At 44.1% G+C, this 15,943-nt stretch overlaps 1 protein-coding gene and 1 long non-coding RNA gene across 2 annotated transcripts in view; both read left to right on the top strand.

The window, feature by feature from the left end:
• The window catches only part of LOC132534047 (uncharacterized), a 590,553-nt gene that overhangs the window by 348,631 nt on the left and 225,979 nt on the right, over positions 1-15,943 (top strand). The gene's annotated exons all lie outside the window — the stretch shown is intronic.
• Positions 13,419-15,943, top strand: part of SNX2 (sorting nexin 2) — a 58,399-nt gene continuing 55,874 nt past the window's right edge. The window contains exon 1 of the mRNA XM_060177443.1: positions 13,419-13,600. Within this exon, the coding sequence (XP_060033426.1) occupies positions 13,493-13,600 (108 nt within the window). The 5' untranslated portion in view covers positions 13,419-13,492. The remainder of the gene's footprint in view (positions 13,601-15,943) is intronic.

Genomic DNA, 15,943 nt, shown 5'->3' on the forward strand with positions numbered 1-15,943 from the left:
CTTCACCGTTTTCAGCCGATCTTGGATGGACCTTGAAAAAAATCATGTTGAGTGAAATAAGTCAGAAACAGAAGGATGAATACGGGATGATCTCACTCTCAGGCCGAAGTTGAAAAACAAGATTAGAAAAGAAAACACAAGTTGAACCTGAAATGGAATTGGAGTATTACACCAAAGTAAAAGTCTCTGGGGTGGGTGGGTGCGTGGGGAGAATACAGATCCATGAAAAATGACGAATGAAATAGTGGGTGTTGTATTGTTAAATGGGAATCTGGGGAATGTTATGCATGTAAAAAAAAAAAAAAAAAGAAGTAGAAACGCAAAGCAGAAATTGACTGAGTTTGGAGTATGGCACCAAAGTAAGAAAGCAGAAGTACACTAGAGTTTGCAGTGAGTACCTCCCTAATACTTCCTCTCCACTTTTCCAAGCTTTGGGTCCATGATTGCTCAACAATTTGTTTGGCTTTGTATGTTAACTCTCTTTTCAGTCACCAGGTTCCAGGTGTCATCAGAATGCCGGCCAGACTTGCCTGGATTGAAGACCCCACCAATATGTCCTGGAGCTCAGCTTCCCCAGAGACCCACCCTACTAGGGAAAGAGAGAGGCAGACTGGGAGTATGGACCGACCAGTCAACGCCCATGTTCAGCGGGGAAACAATTACAGAAGCCAGACCTTCTACCTTCTGCAACCCACAATGACCCTGGGTCCATGCTCCCAGAGGGATAGAGAGTGGGAAAGCTATCGGGGGAGGGGGTGGAATATGGAGATTGGGTCGTGGGAATTGTGTGGGGTTGTACCCCTCCTACCCTATGGTTTTGTTAATTAATCCTTTCTTAAATAAAAAAGAGAAAAGAAAAAGAAAAAAAAATAGAAAGTCTCTGGAATAACCATTATGCTATCCCCCCCCCTTTTAGTATAAATTTTAAACAGCTCTTATTGGAGTAGCAAGATAACTCACTTGGATAGTATGCTGCTGTGCCATGAACACAGTCCAGGTTTGAGCCCAGCTCCCCACCATCTTCCTCCCTCTCCCTCTCCATCTCCCTCTCCCTCTCTTTGTCTCTGTCTCTCTCTCATAATTTTTTGCCACCAGGGTTATCACAGGAACTTGGTACCTGCACAATAAATCCACCACACCTAATGATCATGTTTTTCCTCTTCTTTTTGTTTGATGGGACAGAGAGGAATTGAAAAGAAGAGTGGAAAGAGCAGGCTGGGTAGTGGCACACCCAGTTAAATGCACATAGTACTAAGCACAAGGGTTTGGGTTCAACCCCCCAGCTTCCCACCTGCAGGTGGGACACTTCACAAGCTGTGAAGCAGGCCCACTCTAACCCCCCTCCTCTTTCAATTTCTCTTTGTCCTATCCAATAAAAAATGGGGGAGAGATCAAGAGAGAGAAAGAGATAGAGAGAGTCACCAGCAGCCTTGCTTCATCATTCATGAAGCTTTCCCCCTGTAGGTGGGGACCAAGGGTTTAAACTGAAGTACTTGTGTATGGTAGCATATTCGCTCAACCAGGTGCATAACCCAGCCCAGCCCCTTGTCCATGACTTTTTCTCTCTGAAAGAGTAAGCCTGGAGCAGTGAAGCCCCAGTGAGCACACATACATACACACACACATACACACACAACTCATATCTATACTGGCTTGAAGTACCCACATACTGAGCTTTTTCATGGTATGGGAAAACATTTTCACTCTTACTCCCACCCTTTCTAAAATGTCTCTTGATGTGGAAAGAGTACAGAAGCCAAGAATGAGATGTGCCTATTTTGCTGCATATTCTTTGCCCCTTAAAGTCTGCCCTTCGGTTTCATCTGGTTAGAATTTAAGGAATGGGAGCTTTCTGTTTGGTCATGTGAGTTACCTAATCTTGCCAAGATGGAAGTCTTGCCTTCCATTTTGTGTGAACTTTACAGTTTTGGTTAACCTTATTAGATTAGGAAATTCAAAAGCATTGGAATGCTTATAAAGGCAAAACGTGTGTGTCTCACCACCACATAGAGTTTTCACAGAGAAGCTTACCCAATTTGTATTCAGGAAGTATATGCCTCCCATCCCAAAACTATCTACTATCTGCTGCCTACATCCTTCTCTCCAAGAACTATAATTTCTCTTCACAGTACTTATCTATTACATAATAGTAGTCATCAGAAAGAAGAAGAATCCTGCTTGTCAAAGAAGACTGCTGTTGTATTATTTAGGATTAGGTCTACTTGTATGTGACAGAAATTCCCAAACAGTGGTGGTTTAAACCAGATAGAAAGTGGGGTTGCATCACAGGGGAGAGAGAAGAGACCAGGAACTCATGGCGGAGTGGGAACGCAAATCTTTATTCAAGCAGACACTCCAGAGTTGGGTGTGAGCACAGCAGTTTAGGCCATGTGGAGCTAGCAAAATGGCTGCCTCCCACTATGACCACCAGTCCTTCTCCAGGTCTTCTCCGGGTCAGGACATGGAAGAGAAAGAGAGCAAAACTGGAATAGCAGTGGGTTTTATAGGGTAAAAACCGGAAGTGGCAAGTTGGAAATGGAAATGGCTAGAAAAGGGGATGGAGAGAGGCAAAAGGCATGCTGAGAAGGTGGAAGCGTCCTTAGAAACTGTTGTGATGGTTTTAACTGAATTAGCAATACCCTGAGGGGATAACATGGTGGGGAATCTTTCAGGCAAAACAATGGTTATATAAGCAGAGCAGGGGGGGCTGGCTTTAAAAAGGCCCAACAATAGATGTGTATTTTTATTGGATATAAAACCTGGGTGAAGGTAGGCATTCCTGGGCTAAAAGGCAAGGATTCAGATTCCTTCTCCCAAGTTTACTTTAGTTGTCCAATATGGCTGTTGGAGTGCCAGCTATTACGTCTTAGTTCCAGCCTGCTTAAGAGGAAATGGGAGGAGGGTACACTTCCCTCTTTAATGTCATACCACAGAGTTGGTCCCCAAAAAATGGCTGTTTACATTACACAGACTAGCCAGTGTTTAGACACACTGTCACCCCTGGTTATAAGAGAAACAAAAAAAGTTCTCTTTATTCTGGCCATTGGAGCTTGCCAAAATCTGATGCTTATCATTCAAGGACCAGGTAGGGAGTGAATTTAGGAGTTTAACTCATAGTCTCTGCCATCAGGTGTGGGTGAGGGTGTGGGAAAGGTTGGTTTTTTTTTATTTCTGTTAGTAATTTAATAAAGATTAACAAGATTGTAAGATAATAGGGGTATAATTTCATACAGTTCCCACCACCAGAGTTTTGTGTCCCATCCCCTCCATTGAAGTTTCCCTATTCTTTATCCCTCTGGGGTATGGACCAAAATTCTATATGGGGTGCAGAAGGTGGCTTCTGTGATTGCTTCTCCACTGGCCGTGGACATTGGCAGGTATTGGGAAAGCTGTTTCTGCTGAGAAAACAAAAGGAAAACTGGAGAGTACATGCCCATAGACATCGGGACAAAATGTTCTTTTACTTTTTCAAAGGAAGAGCCAGAAATATGAATTTATATTGAACTTTCTGGATTTTAAATTATTTCTACTTGGTTAAAATATTAAAACCAAAAAAAAAAAAGAAAGAAAAAAAAACCACCAGAGTGGGCCTAAATAAAACCCATCTTTTTCAAGTCTTCAAACTTCACTTGATGTTTTAAAAAATTGTCTGGGGCCAGATGGTGGCACACCAGGTAGAACAAACATTTTTACAATGCACAAGGACCCAGATTCAAGCCCCAGACCCCCACCTGCAGGTAGAAAACTTTACAAGTGGTGAAGTAATGCTGCCAGTGTCTCTTTCTCCCTCTCTACCTCCGCCTTCCCTATCAATTTCTTTCTTTCTTAAAAAAAATTTTATATTTATTTTCCCTTTTGTTGCCCTTGATATTTTATTGTGGTAGTTTGTTGGTAGGCATGAGACCCCTTCTGTTTCATTTGGTTTAAATCCCCCCTGCTTAAGACTATTCTATTTACATAACCACTTCATTCTATTTACATAACCACTGTTAACAAGTTCCACCCTCCCTCCAGGGCATTTGTGGTTCAGTGATAGGATTCTCGCCTAATCTGCCCCCTCTTTGTCACACTCTGATTTTCACCAGTCACTTTTCTCTCCACCCTCTCTATGTCACATCCTGTTTCCACCTTACTTGGCAAGTATATATAAAGACAGCATTGTGAGTTTTACGGTACTGTAACTTGAGTTTAGCTTAGCTTGTCATAGATTGTGCTGCGTCCTGCATGAATAAAGAGATACTGCCTACAGCTCAACCATGAGTCCCTGGTCGTCTATTACCCGCCCGTGAAGCCAGCCTGGCGAAAACAACATAACCTGTTGAAAACAACAGTAGTTATTACTATTGTTCTTGATGTCATCACTGTTGAATAGGACAGAGAGAAATGGAGAGAGAAGGGGAAGACAGAGAGAGGGAGAGAAAGACAGACACCTGCAGACCTGCTTCACTGTCTGTGAAGCTACTCCTCTGCAGGTGGGGAGCCAGGGCTTGAACTGGGATCCTTACCCTGGACCTAGCACTTTGTGCTGCATGCACTTAACCCGCTGCATTAACGCCCAACTCCCATCAATTTTTTTCTAATGGAACTTTAAAAAATATCTTTTTATTATTAAAAAAAATTTTTTTAATATCTTATTTATTTATTGGATAGAGACAGCCAGAAATTGAGAGGAGGAGGGAAGATAGACAGGGAGAGAGACAGAGAGACAGCTGCAGCCCTGCTTCACCACTCGCAAAGCTTTCCCCCTGCAGGTGGGGACTGGGGGCTCGAACCCGGGTCCTTGAGCACTGTGATATGTGCGCTCAACCAGGTGCACCACCACCCGGTCCCATCTTTTATTTATTATTGGTTAGAAAAAAAGAGAAATTGAGAGGGGAGGAGAGCTAAAAAGAGAGAGAGACAGAGAGACACCGGCAGCCCTCCTTCACTTGAGTCCGTCCAGGTAAGTCTCTCTCTCTATATAGAGGGGTTGAGCACAGGGGGGACACATAAATCTCACAAGGTTGGTGGCTATGTAAGTCTTCCCTCACCCACAAAAACATCCTATATCTTCTCACCGGAGCCTGGCATTCCTTAAAAAACATTAAGCCTGATCCACTCTAAATTTCCTATACTATGGCCATTAGATAAAAGGAAAGGGGGAGGTGTTGGGGAACTATGCAGATGTGGTCGAACATTGGCAGGGCCCACAAACCACTATATTTCCATGCAAGCATTATTTACAGATATCCACCACGTTATCCCCTCAGGGTATTGCTAATTCAGTTAAAACCATCGCAACAGTTGCTAAGGATGCTTCTACCTTCCCAGCATGCCCTTTGCCTCTCTCCACCCCCTTTCCTAGACAATCCCGTCCAGACTTGCCGCTTCTGGAATCCTCCCATAAAAGCTGCTCCTGGGAGTCGGGCTGTAGCGCAGCGGGTTAAGCACAGGTGGCGCAAAGCACAAGGACTGGCATAAGGATCCCGGTTCGAACCCCGGCTCCCCACCTACAGGGGAGTCGCTTCACATGCGGTGAAGCAGGTCTGCAGGTGTCTATCTTTCTCTCCTCCTCTCAGTCTTCCCCTCCTCTCTCCATTTCTCTCTGTCCTATCCAACAATGACAACAACAATAATAATAACTACAACAATAAAACAACAAGGGCAACAAAAGGGAATAAATAAATAAATAAATAAATAAATAAAAGGAAAAAAAAGAAAAAAAAGCCGCTCCTATTTCCCCTTTTGCTCTCTTTGTTCTTCTCTTTTCCTCGACCAGACCTGGAGAAGGGCTGTTGGGCATAGCGGGAGGTGGCCATTTTGCTAGCTCCACATGGCCGAAACCACTGTGCTCTCACTCAACTCTGGAACATCTGCATTCCTGAACTGCCACAAAATTCCTGGTCTCTTCTCTCTCCCCTGAGACGCAACCCAACAGAACCCTGCATACACAAATGCATCTCTTGGAAATAGCAACTATTCTCTGCCTTATTCAGATGTCAAGTGTTCTGTTCTTTTGGGCAGTTGCTTTGAGTCTTGCTTCATACGGACTTATTTTGTTCCATTGACTGTATACACTTGCAAGTCATAATCTATGTCTGAATTTAATCTACAGTTCTCAAAAGGACATACCTTGAGTAAAGGGTCTATACTTGTATATTTTCTTGCATTCTCCAGTATGTGTGCATGCATGCATGTGTGCGTGCGTGAGTGTGTGTGTCAGAAAGAGGGAGAAGATGGAAAGAGGGGGAAACATTGGGGAGCAGAGGAATTTATCTTTATGCATTGACTTAACACCACTGCAGGACCTTGGTGATTCTAAAATCTGATGGGGACAGCTGGTGGGCTGGAAACTCAGGAAGAGTTTCCAATCATTTGTTGGCAGCAGAGCATGGGTCTGTCTTGCTTCATGAAGGTTTTTGACTGATTGGATGACTCACGCATATTATCCAAAGCAATCTGCTTTATGCAAGCACACTTATTTTTTTAATTGATTACATATGAGAGAGAATTTCATATGAGGGAGAGAGAGGGAGAGAAGACAGAGCACCAGTCTAGGAGATGTAGTCCCAGGGATCAACTGGGAACATCATGCTTGAAAGTCTGGTGCTTTATTCGCTGAGTTGTTTGCCCAACCACCAACTATACAAATTTATTACTTTAAAAAAACTTTTTTTCCTTTATTGGGGGATTAATGTTTTACAGTCAACAATAAATACAATAGTTTGCACATGCATAACACTTCTCAGTTTTCCACATAACAATACAACCCCCACTGGGTCCTCTGTCAATTTATTTATCACGATTAGCAGTTTAATAATGGTTACCAAGATAATAAGGTTACAGGGTTATAGTTCCACACTGCACTCAACCACCAAAGTTCTATGACCTCCCCTCTCCCTGCTATCTCACAATAGTCATCATAGATCTCACAAAGTCTTAAAGACAGTTCGTGTGTGTGTGTGTGTGTGTGTGTGTGTGTGTGTGTGTGTGTGTGCAAGTTTTGTATCTCCATTTGTAGATTTACTATTTCCCTAGAATGGACATATGGAGTAAAACCATCTGGTAATTGTCTTTCGCTACTCACTTAACTGAGCATAATCACCTCCAGTTCTATTTATTTTACCCATTTTCTCTTCATTTAAAAGTTATGGGACATATACTCAGTGGAGTATTACCGCAATTAAAAATGGCAATATTGTGTTCTTTGGGACAAAATGGATGGAACTTGAGGTAGTCATGCTTAGTGAAGTAAGGATGTAAAAGACAGCTAGCAGATGGTTTCGTTTGTATGTGGAACATAGAGAATTCAAACACATGAACTTACAAAGAGAAAAATAAATAAAGCAGTCAACCCATACCTAAGACCTTGGGGGAGCCATGGTAGTTATTCTTGAGGGGGTGAGGGCACCGAATTTGGCGGTGGGAGTGGTGAGGAACTATATCCCTGTAATCTTATAATCTTAAAAATCACTAAGAAAAAAACTTTTTTTTTAAAAAAATTGATCAATTATTTTTTACCAGAGCACTGCTCAGCTATAGTTTATGATGATGTGGAAGACTGAACCTAGGACCTGAAAGCCTCAGGCATGAAAGCCGTTTTGCATAGACATTATGGTATCTCCCCAGCCCCAGGGGACAAAAGTTAAAAGGAAAAAAAAAAAGACTGACTTTTGTCTGTTTCTTGTGCTCTCTTGGTATTGTTTAACTCTCTCTTAGCCTCTGATATCTGATTACTGTAAAAAATGGCGACTAATCCCTAGCACTGCAAAAACGGTATCATCTGTTTTCCATCTACACCACGCCTCGGCCTCACGTGAGCTTAATGTGCAGCTTGGCGATACGAGAATCCGGCATGAAGCCCAGCCAGTCTATCTTGGCGTTACTCTTGATTGCACTCTGTCATTTCACGAACATCTCATAAAAACTGCAGCAAAGGTGGGCGCGAGGAATAACATCATTGCAAGACTGGCCAGCTCCTCATGGGGCGCGAGCGCTTCCACACTACGATCATCATCTCTGGCATTATGCTATTCCACTGCAGAATACTGTGCCCCAGTATGGTTCCGTAGCCCCCATGTCCACTTAGTCGATTCCAAATTATATTCCTCCATGAGGATAATTTCTGGAACCATCTGTTCCACCCCGGTTCCATGGCTGCCAGTTCTTAGCAACATCGCCCCACCAGATATTCGTCGGGATGCGGCATCATCTAAGTTCATTTCCCACGTCTAGCTCGACCGGACCTGCCAATATACACGGATATCTTCGTCCACCCTGTTCAACGCTTGACGTCTCGCCATCCAATGGGTCCCCTACGCCTACACTGAACTTCTCTGTTCCAGACTCTTGGAAACAGAATTGGCAGTCAGCTGAGGTCAAGAACAAACACCTCATCACAGCCCCCTGCAAGCGTCAACCCGGCTTTGACCTAGCACGTTATGATTGGGCCCTCCTCAATCGCTATCGAACAGGCCATGGCCAGTGCACCGCTATGTTCCATCGCTGGGGAGCCAGAGACGACCCAAATTGCCCCTGTGGCTACAGACAGACTATGAACCACATAGTCAACGACTGCCACCTCTCCAGATTCAAAGGAGGTCTCGAAACTTTACATCAGGTTCAACCTGATGCTGTTGACTGGCTACGGAAGAAGGGCAAACGCTAGAAGAAGAAGAAGCCTCTTTGCTCTAGTGGAAGTGGGGAACATGTGTGAGTAGTGCTGCTGGGAAATTGTGCCAATGCAGTCACATCTGCCATGTTGTCCCCTCAGGCTACTGCTAGTTCCCTGGAGAGTTGGGACATTCTCGGAGTGCCTGTTCAGCCATGTTGTGCCCTCAGGACATTGTCTATATCCCTGCGATATCTGGAGTGCTCTGGTTACTCCTCCCCCCTCCCATTCGCACGAGAGTTATCATCCTATCCTGGAGTGCTATGGTTACTCCTCCCCCTTCCCATTATCGCGAAAGCTACTCCTATAAAAACCCTGCGTTTTCCGCACCTCTCTCTCTTGCCGGCGCTCCACTCTGGTGTTCAGATGCAGGAAAGGTTACTGCGTGAGGCAGCCATTTTCTCTACCTCCACGTGGCCCAACCTGCTTCTCTAACACCCAACTCTGAGGTGCCAGCGCGAATAAAGATTTGTGTTTCCTCTTCGCTCTGGACCCTCTCTCTCTCTCTCCTCTGCAGCTCGCGCACTACAACATCTGGCTCTACAACATAGCGCTAAGGACAAACTTAAGTCACAAGGCACTCACATCTCTACTCAAAAGCCAGCATGGGCACAAGGCTGTTTGTTGCCAAAAAGATACGCTTGAAAGCTGAACTTCTCCCTACTGAGAATAACTGCAGCCTTAGTATATCTCCACAGCAGCCTTGTGAGAGACTCAGAGGCTCTCATTAATATACCTGGATTTTGGACTTAAAGAAATCTCATGACAATAAACAGTCATGGTTTCAAGCTTTTACATGTTGGGGCAACTGCATTCTGTCATGTGTCCTGTAGCTAGAAATGCTCGTGTACCTATGAGCTGGTCAAGACATATGGGCAAAAGTAGTGTGAGCAACAGCAGAATGAGGAAGGGGCTATTGCTCCATTTCACTTTTGTTCCTTCTCTCCCAGCTGAAATATGATTATAGTGGTAGTAAACTTACACCCTGAGTAAGATTATATCCTAAGAAGGGAACAACAGGAAGAGCGTACATTCCATAAATAGTCTTATGGACATTTTATAGGTCATACTGGGAATATAATCAACCTACATTTAAAATTTTTTTTTAATCTTTATTTATTGGATAGAGACAGCACTGCTTCACCACTTTTAAAGCTTTTCCTCTGCAGGTGGGGACCAGGGGCTTGAACCAGGGTCCTTATGCATAGTAATACATGAGCTCAACCAGGTGCACTACCACCGGCCCCCTTCAAACTACACTTTTTAAATATACCCCAAGGACTCCATAATAACCAACCAAAAAGAAATGTGTACACCTATGTTCTTAGCAGCACAATTTATAATAGCTAAAACCTGGAAGCAATCCAGGTGTCCAACAACAGATGAGTGGCTTAGAAAGTTGTGGTATATATACACAATGGAATACTATGCAGCTATTAAGAACAATGAACCCACCTCCTCTGACCCATCTTGCATTGAGCTAGACCTTTCCTTTCATAGTTTTCTCAAATTCCATTCCAGGAGGTTGACTTCCTAACAAAATCCCAAAACCTAGATATAGACCAGGTCCTATAAGACAGAGCATCTGTTCATATGTATCCATAAATTAGGGCAAAATATATAACTGAAAACAAAAATACACAATCATCTGTAGTGAATCAGTATAAAGTTCATGATGAAATAGTGTCTACTTAGACTTAGATACCCTCCTCACCTACTTCCTATTACACTTCTCTCACTCACTCCAAAGCTAACCTTACCAAAGCAAGGACTGCAAAAGCTGAATAAGGGCAAGAGACTGGCATACTTTAATGATGACTCTTTAGTCTCTACCAAGCCAGCCAATCATAAACAAAAGCTACTCGGTGCTCTGGAAACAAACAAACAAGCAAACAAAATAGTACCAAGTATAAATGACCACCGCATAAACTGGAAACTACTGATAGAAGGTAACACACACACACACACACACACACACACACACAGGAGAACATTAAGAACATAGGAAATGTAGCCCCCGGTCATAGCTCAGCTGTTAAGAGTGCTGGACTTGCATGTCTGAGTTTCCTAGTTCAGTGAGCAGAACTACAAGTACTAGAGTGATGTTTTATTTCTCTTATATGAGCCAAATAAAAATTAAAATGATATGAAGGAGAGGATGGGGAGGTGAGTCAGCACATTAAAAGACAGAACTTGTGTGACTGAAGGTCTGTCCATATGCCAGTGCTGAGCAGTGATCTGGTGCCTCTCTTACTCTTTCATAAAATAAATAAATAAATAAATAAATCTACAAGAAAAATACAAATACAAACAAGAATCACTGCCAGACAGCCAGCTTATGAGCTCACATTTAATGAGGTACCAGGTCAGGAAATAAAACCTCAGTTTAGTTCACAGTCACAATAATGTTTCAAATGCTCAGTGAACCCACCCTGCCAGTGACAGCTCTACTGGACCACACAGTTGTAGAGTATTTCCATCAATTCAGAAAACCTCCACTGGGTAATATTAGACGATCTCAGAGCCATGTCTCTCTTCCACCAGTTCTCATGTTTGCCCTGAGTCTGCTCAGAATCCAAGTCCAAAGACTGGTTCTCAAGCTCTTTCACCCCTCATATGTATATATATATATATATGGAACAGAAAGAGTAAAGGAGACCACAGCACAGAAGCTTTCTTCAATGAGATGGGGGTCGGCCTCCAACCTGGGTCTCACACATGGCAAAGCAGAATGCTAGCCAATTGAGTTATTTCACCAGCCTCCAAAGGTGACTTTAAAACTGGCAGTACAAAGCCAGGTGATACCACACTGGTTTGAGAAGACATATTACCCTGCACAAGGCTCTGAGTTCAAGCCCCTAGTTGCCATCTGCAGGTGGGAAACTTCACAAATGGTAAAGCAGTGCCGCAGGTGCTTCTTCCTTTCATCTCAGTTTCTCTGTGCCTCTATCCATATAAATAAGTAAATAAAACGTAATAAAAATAGGTATTTTTAAAAACTGCTGGTGCTTGCATAAGTCATATGACCTAGTCCTGCTTACATGACCTAGCAACCAAAAGAAGATAGGTCCATGTCCCTCACTCACTCCAAAGCTAACCTTATCAAAGCAAGGACTGCAAAAGTTGAATAAGGGCAAGAGACTGGCATACTTTAACGATGACTCTTTAGTCACTATCAGGCCACCCCATCAGCTGGGGCCCTATTCGGAGAGTCCTGAGATTCCCAAACGTGATGAGCCTAGACCTCGAATATATCCCTCTCCCCATTATTACCAGTCATCTCTATCAGGAACAACACAACAGACCCCTTTGTAGGCCCCTATAATACCTTGCTCTCAACGTGGACCAACAATGATAGAGAATGTTCCATCCTCCAAAGGAGGGAAGATGATTCCTGAAGGAAGGTGGTTCCTGAAATTGGGGCAGCTTGGAACATACCTACTCATGACCAGAGAATATGAGCTCAGATCTACAGGGATGCAGAGGTCACATAGGCTCCTAAGCTGAATATGGGTTCCAGATCAGATCAAGTCAATGGGGTTTACAGTCAACAATATTTATACCACTTTACTATATTTGGGAGTTACTCTCTTCCCTGATCCAACTTTCTGGTCCTTTGTCCAGCCATGATACCATCTCCCCAGACAATAACTTGGATCCACCTGCATATCAGAATTTAAGCTCAGAGGAAAACAAACAAACATAAAAATATATCTAGTATAGTCACAGGCCCTTTGGAATATAACTAAAATAGGCCTACTAGCTATCTACAAAACAGAGACCCTCCCCTAACTCTCCATCTGCACTATCCCAGCCTTTAGGTTAATGATTAGTCAACAATTTGTTTGGCTTTATATGTTAACTCTCTTTTCAGCCACCATGTTCCAGATGCTAGCATGAGGCCAACCAGACTTCCCTGGACAGATAACCCCACCACTGTGTCCTGGAGCTCTGCTTCCCCAGAGCCCTTCCCCACTAGGGAAAGAGAGAGAGAGACAAGCTGGGAGTATGGATTCACCTGTCAATGCCCATGTTCAGTGAGGAAGCAATTACAGGAGCCAGACCTTCAATCTTCTGCATCCCACAATGACCCTGGGTCCATACTCCCAGAGGGTTAAAGACTAGGAAACCTATCAAGGGAGGGGATAAGATGCAGAGTTTTGATGGTGGGAATTGTGTGGAGTTGTACCCCTCTTATCCTATGGTTTTGTCAATGTTTCCTTTTTATAAAGAAGAAGAAGAAGGAGAAGGAGAAGAAGAAGACGGAGAAGAAGAAGGAGAAGGAGAAGACGGAGAAGAAGAAGGAGGAGAAGAAGGAGAAGAAGAAGGAGGAGAAGGAGAAGAAGAAGGAGGAGGAGGAGGAGAAGAAAGAAGAAGAAGGAGAAGAAGAAGAAGGAGGAGAAGAAGGAGGAGAAGAAGGAGAAGAAGAAGAAGGAGAAGGAGAAGGAGAAGAAGAAGGAGGAGAAGAAGGAGAAGAAGAAGGAGAAGAAGGAGGAGGAGGAGGAGGAGAAGGAGAAGGAGAAGAAGAAGAAAGAAGAAAGAAGAAAGAAGAAAGAAGAAAGAAGAAAGAAGAAAGAAGAAAGAAGAAGAAAAGTCCATGAAAGCCATCACAGCAAGTCTGGCCTGGTACCTAAAGTCAGAGGTGGGAGGAGAGGCCACAGGGCGGGCCACGGGCGTCACGAGGCCAGGGGCGGGGCATGGTGCAGCTGGGCGGGGCCACGAGAGTGGGGAAGGGGGAGGGCGGGGCCACCGAAGCCGCAGGCCTACGCGCCAGCTCCGCCATGCGTGCTCACGTGACAGCTCGGTGAGCCCTGGCTCGCGCAGTCGTCTGGGCGAGCGAAGATGGCGGCTGAGAGGGAACCTCCTCCTCTGGGGGACGGAAAGCCCACCGACTTTGAAGAGCTGGAGGACGGCGAGGACCTCTTCACCAGCACCGTCTCCACCCTAGAGGTGAGACCGCGTCTCCTGGGGTGCTGCGCTCCGCCGCAGCTGCCATGTCTCACCTTTGGGCGCCTTCCCTCTCCCCGGACTTGTCCCTCCCCACCCCCCTGGGTTTTGCAAGGACGGGTTTCCCCGGCGACACCTGTGACGCGGGACCCACCTCTGCACCTGTCAGTGGGCTCGGGCATGGCCCCTGCCGCTGGACAACCTCTGGGAACCAGCCTGCAGACCCGGGGGGGTGGGGGACCTCCATGGAATCCTCTGGGGGGCCAGGACCAGAGCATCACAGCGCCCTTTCCCCCACTCAACTTGGCCTTTCTGGTTGTCACTTGCATCTCTTCTTTCAGAGAGGGTCTTGGCGATTGGTCCCTGAAACCTCTGCATTTTCCTCCCCGGCAGTGTGAAAAGCTTCTTTGGAGCATGCATGCTTGCTTTTTTTTTTCTTTTCTTTTTCTTTCCTTTTTCCTTTCCAGGGGTGGTGGGGGTGTGCCCCTGAAAGGGGAGACTCAGGAATGGAGCTCCAGGTAACCTAGGCTCTGCAGGGAACGTGTAGAGGAAGCACTTCCCTGGGCCGGGGCCCTCCGTGCTCTGCCAGTTACCCTGGAGGGAGGTGCCTTTTTTTTTAATCTGTTAAATATGCAAAGACACCGGATCGATTTTGCTGGTCTTTGCTTCCTAGGCTTCTTGAGGGTCGTTGATGTTTTTGTAAAATACAAAGTTGGGAGGGAGCAACTATTTCAATAAATTTGCTTTTCTTTTTTTTTTCCCTCCCTTTTACACTCCTTTTTTAAAAGTTGCTAGCAGCCCCCCCTTTTTTTTAAGTTGCCGCACCCCCTTTTTTTGAGTTGCCGCACCCCCTTTTCTCGCATGGTCAGCCGTCTCTGAAGTTGAACGTTCCTGGTTTTGTCGAAGGAAACACCCTCTATGAAGTTAACTATGGGTGTGTGTGTTCTGTTCTGTTAGTATATGCCTATGTATCAAGATGTAGGCAAATTTCCCGAGTACTGTATACCTCGGGCTTTATATTTCTTTTTTTTAAAAAAATGCTGTTATAGTTAGCTTTCTTGGACTGTTTAGCTCTGCACCAAATCAATTGGAAATTCAAATATGCATTATCTGAAATTGTTTCCAGGCACCAGAAACTTTCGGGAATGATTTTTTTCAGCCCTGCCCACGTTCTTGTAATTGTGCAGGTTACCAAACAAACCCTACCTGTCCTCAGATGCGATGCTTCCTGGGGGTATAGTGATCATGCCAAGATCCTCTTTGTAGGAATCTCCACAAAGCCTTGGATATTTACATCTATTGAATTTTTGCTGTGCTGTCAAAACTGGCATCTCCTAAGAATGGTGAAAGTTAACTTGCATGAAAAATTATCTTTTGAGGTCAGCATCCTTCTAGCCCTTCGGGTATGTCGTACAACTAACTTACCATATATTAAACATTTAGTGTCTGTGCAGGGTTGTAAGACATTTATTTATTTACTTATTCATTTATTATTTATTTATTTTAATTGAGAGACTGAGGACACAGTATTGTCTCTGCTATTTTATGTCGTGCCAGGGATGAAAGCCAGAACTTTAACACATGCAAGGCATATGTTCTGTGCCTGGGCCACCTTCTGTACAGGAATCCTTTTGAGTGCTACAGTGGCTTTTTTTTTTTTTCCCCTGTAAGGATCAGTGCAAAGTTGATTAACCCAGTATAACATAGAATGCTGTGAACATTAAGCCTTTTGTTTAATTGAGATATCTGAGACACCAGCAAAAGGAACTACCAATTTTTTTTTTCTTTCTCTCTTTCTGCTTCTTTCTTGGACACAGGGAAGTAGAGAGGCAGAAAAAGAGCCAATAACATCAAAGCTCCCATTAGTGAGGTATGTAGGGGCTAGGCTGGAAGCTGGATCACATGCACAGCAAAGTAGCACTCTCCAGTGAGCTATTTCACCTGCCTCTGACTTGTATTTCATCTGTGGAGTAACACCTTTTAAAACACATGGCATCTGACTTTGCAACAAAAGTCTAAGTTTGATTATGACTAAATTAATCTTGGTTATTACATTGTGAAAGTCATAAGTGGAATTGGTTTTGACTTTCCAAACCTCTTAATTCATAGATTCATGCAAGTTATTGATACAGTAAATAAGAGATTTGTAAATTCAGATTTGTTTCTCCCTCCCCCTTTTCAAATTCAGTATCACTTTGAGGGAATGCTGATTTATAGGATCGTTGTTGTCATATGGTGAATTTTCTTTCTTTCTTTTTTAGTTTCTTTTTTTTTTTTTTTTTTTGCCTCCAGGTTATTGCTGGGGCTCAGGGCCTGTACCATGAATCCACTGCTCCTGGAGGCCAT

This window comes from Erinaceus europaeus, chromosome 2, assembly GCF_950295315.1.
Source record: "Erinaceus europaeus chromosome 2, mEriEur2.1, whole genome shotgun sequence".
In the NCBI taxonomy this organism is placed as follows: Eukaryota; Metazoa; Chordata; class Mammalia; order Eulipotyphla; family Erinaceidae; genus Erinaceus; species Erinaceus europaeus.